General features: G+C 35.8%; 1 protein-coding gene across 2 annotated transcripts in view; it reads left to right on the top strand.

Annotated features, from left to right (window-relative positions):
- LOC100964357 (24-hydroxycholesterol 7-alpha-hydroxylase) overlaps positions 1-2,680 on the top strand; it is an 83,950-nt gene that overhangs the window by 60,506 nt on the left and 20,764 nt on the right. Inside the window, exons 9-11 of one of the 2 annotated variants that reach the window (XM_023512795.1) lie at positions 766-861; positions 1,714-1,802; positions 1,910-2,674. In XM_023512795.1, coding sequence (XP_023368563.1) covers positions 766-861; positions 1,714-1,802; positions 1,910-1,985 — 261 coding nt within the window. In that variant the 3' untranslated portion in view covers positions 1,986-2,674. Of the gene's footprint in view, positions 1-765; positions 862-1,713; positions 1,803-1,909; positions 2,675-2,680 lie in introns of those variants that run through there. The other variant, XM_003789243.3, reaches the window with a different exon arrangement.

The following is a 2,680-nucleotide window of genomic DNA, read 5'->3' as shown; positions in this document are numbered from 1 at the left end:
TCATAACTGTAATTTTGCTACTGTTATGAATTGTAATGTAAATATCTGATATGCAGGATGTATTTTCATTGTTACAAAGGGGTCGCCACCCACAGGTTGAGAACCAATGGGATATGTAAACCTGAAGTAAGTGTTTTGCAAATATCTTGAGAACATTTCAGAATTATACAGGGATAAATAGATAAGACTTATGATGACTGGCCATGGGAAGTTACCTGATAATATATCTTCCCTTCAGTAAAGCTGGTAGCAATTGTGTGATCACACAGCATGGGAGGTCTCTTTATGGTTCTTGAACATGGTGATGAAAGGGAGACATTATGAAGTGGTTTTTAGTTCTTAGCACAGTTTATAAACCATGAGAACATACTGTAACATGAATTGGGAAGGATGATATAGACTCTGCTGCTTGAGGAAACTCACTCTGCTGTAAACCCCAGTACCCCCCATCAAAGCTGCGTTAGAATGGACTGATACCAGTTTCTAAAATTTTGACTAGTATTAGTCTCTGATACTAGTATTTCCTTCCATTTAGCCAACTACATGCATGTATGTACATGTACCTAATAATCAGAATTAGAAACCAGTTATCACCTAAGTTGAAAATTGAAAAGGCCTGTTCAGTAAAGAGTTATATTTTCTTGCCATCAGTTATAAAATGTGTAAGTCTTCACCACAATATGATGGTAGCATTGTTTTAATGACACAACCTGTCTTTTAAGTATATTTCAAAAAAATGACTTGGAACTGATTTTTCTATCATAGAATTATGTCATTCCTCCTGGTGACTTGTTGATGCTGTCTCCATTTTGGCTCCATAGAAATCCAAAGTATTTTCCTGAACCTGAGCTGTTCAAACCTGTAAGTTTTCTCTTTCAATATACCGTGTCCTTTTTGTGCCAAGAGTATGAATTCATAAGTTGACTAGGATGCTGTCATTAAGCAGTCCTATTTCTCTAGTAAATAAGAGCAAAATTTGCTACAGAGTAGCAAATAGATTAGATTTGTAACATAGACAGCAGGACATTTATAAACCAGACAGAAAAGTGTTTGAAACAAACTTCCCTAACTTTAAAATAAATGTCATATGAACCCAGAGGGCACGTTAAAGTAAACATGCCCAGTTCTGATAAAAGACTTAGTTCATTTTCTTTACTCAGTTGCTTCTGTTGTTGGTTTCCAAGGAGTACAAAAAGTAAAAATAAAGCAAATTAAAACCATGATCTGCTACTTCTTAGTTTTGGGAAGTTACAGAGCTGAACAGAATCTTAGGCCATTTAGTCCATTCTCTGCCTTTAGGTAAAACTGTCAAAAATGGCATCCAGACGTATTCTGCATCCCAACCTTTCTCCAACAGGCAGGGCCGTGCCTGTCTTATTACTAAATGTGTTGCCCAGAGCAATTTTATGAGGCATCTCAAGATGTTATTATAAATACTCTTCTGCTTCTTAGGTCAATTCTGTTGTTGATTTACATTATCATTTACATTTACCACTTAACAGAATTCTTTTTAAACCTTTTTATTTATAAGTTCATGTTCCAAACACATAATCGTGTCTGATACTAATAACAAGTTGGAAAAAATTACCAACAACCCTGCAACTTTATATGCAAGGATTAGCTGTACAAGGTCATTTTTAGCCTAGTGAAATAAAGTTAAGCTTATTTATATAAGGCTGATTTGGAAAAAAAAAAAATGTTTTCTTCCCACAGGAACGTTGGAAAGAGGCAAATTTAGAGAAGTACTCTTTCTTGGACAGCTTCATGGCATTTGGAAGTGGGAAGTTTCAGTGTCCTGGAAGGTCAGTGATGCAGCTGGGCCACCATGTACTTAGAATATCCAGAAAGATGATGGTTCAGAGGGGGGATGCTTTAGCTTAATTTCTCTTTCTTCATTATCAAACTACAGGGAAATCCAGGAAAGTACATTTTGTCTGGTTGGCCTATGGTATTGTGCAGTGCCTTTGTGGAAATGTCTACAGTGACTTCCAATAGGAGACCTCATGAAAAGAAAATACTGTGCTTGATGATGTCAGACAAAAACCAGGTTTATGGCTGAAATGCTCAGCTTTTATACAAGGATGATTGACAATGGTTTGAATGCTAACTTTTTAAGAAAACAAATATTTCTTTAACTACAACATTATCATGGACATTTGGGGACATAACAGAACATATTTAGCTTAGAGCATAGCAACAGCTTTCTAGATTAATTTTGTTTTCTGAGTTAGTTTTGTGAAAATTTTCCTTTGATAGCTTTTGTAGTTAAGCTGATCTGTCACCCAGATTCCTCTTCAGTGTGATTCCCTGTTCTACTGCAGTATCCATTGCTTAAAGTTATTTTTATGTTTGTTCAAGAAGAAAGATGTTCTGAACATCTCATCTGTGCCAGGCATCCGGGTGGGAGCTCTGCAGAAGATGACCTCATAAAGTTTACAGTCTGCTTTAGACATGTCCCATTTCTTCAGTGGGGATGAGTTAATTTGGGAATTATCTGTACCTACTTGAGACAAAAGTGTCATTCAATGAATGTACAAATTCTTTAAGTTCTTATAGCTGAAAAATCATAGTTTATTGATTTAAGAGGTCAGCCATCTTCATTATTTAAACAGTAATACCAGCCCGTTTTTGTAATTATTACTTACTCCACAGAATTTGTCTTGTCTCTTCCTTTTGGTGG

Source organism: Otolemur garnettii, unplaced genomic scaffold (assembly GCF_000181295.1).
Source record: "Otolemur garnettii isolate 467f Iridium unplaced genomic scaffold, OtoGar3 scaffold00031, whole genome shotgun sequence".
Classification (NCBI taxonomy): domain Eukaryota; kingdom Metazoa; phylum Chordata; class Mammalia; order Primates; family Galagidae; genus Otolemur; species Otolemur garnettii.
The sequence above is the reverse complement of the archived record's forward strand: the minus strand, read 5'-3'. Positions and strand labels throughout refer to the sequence as shown.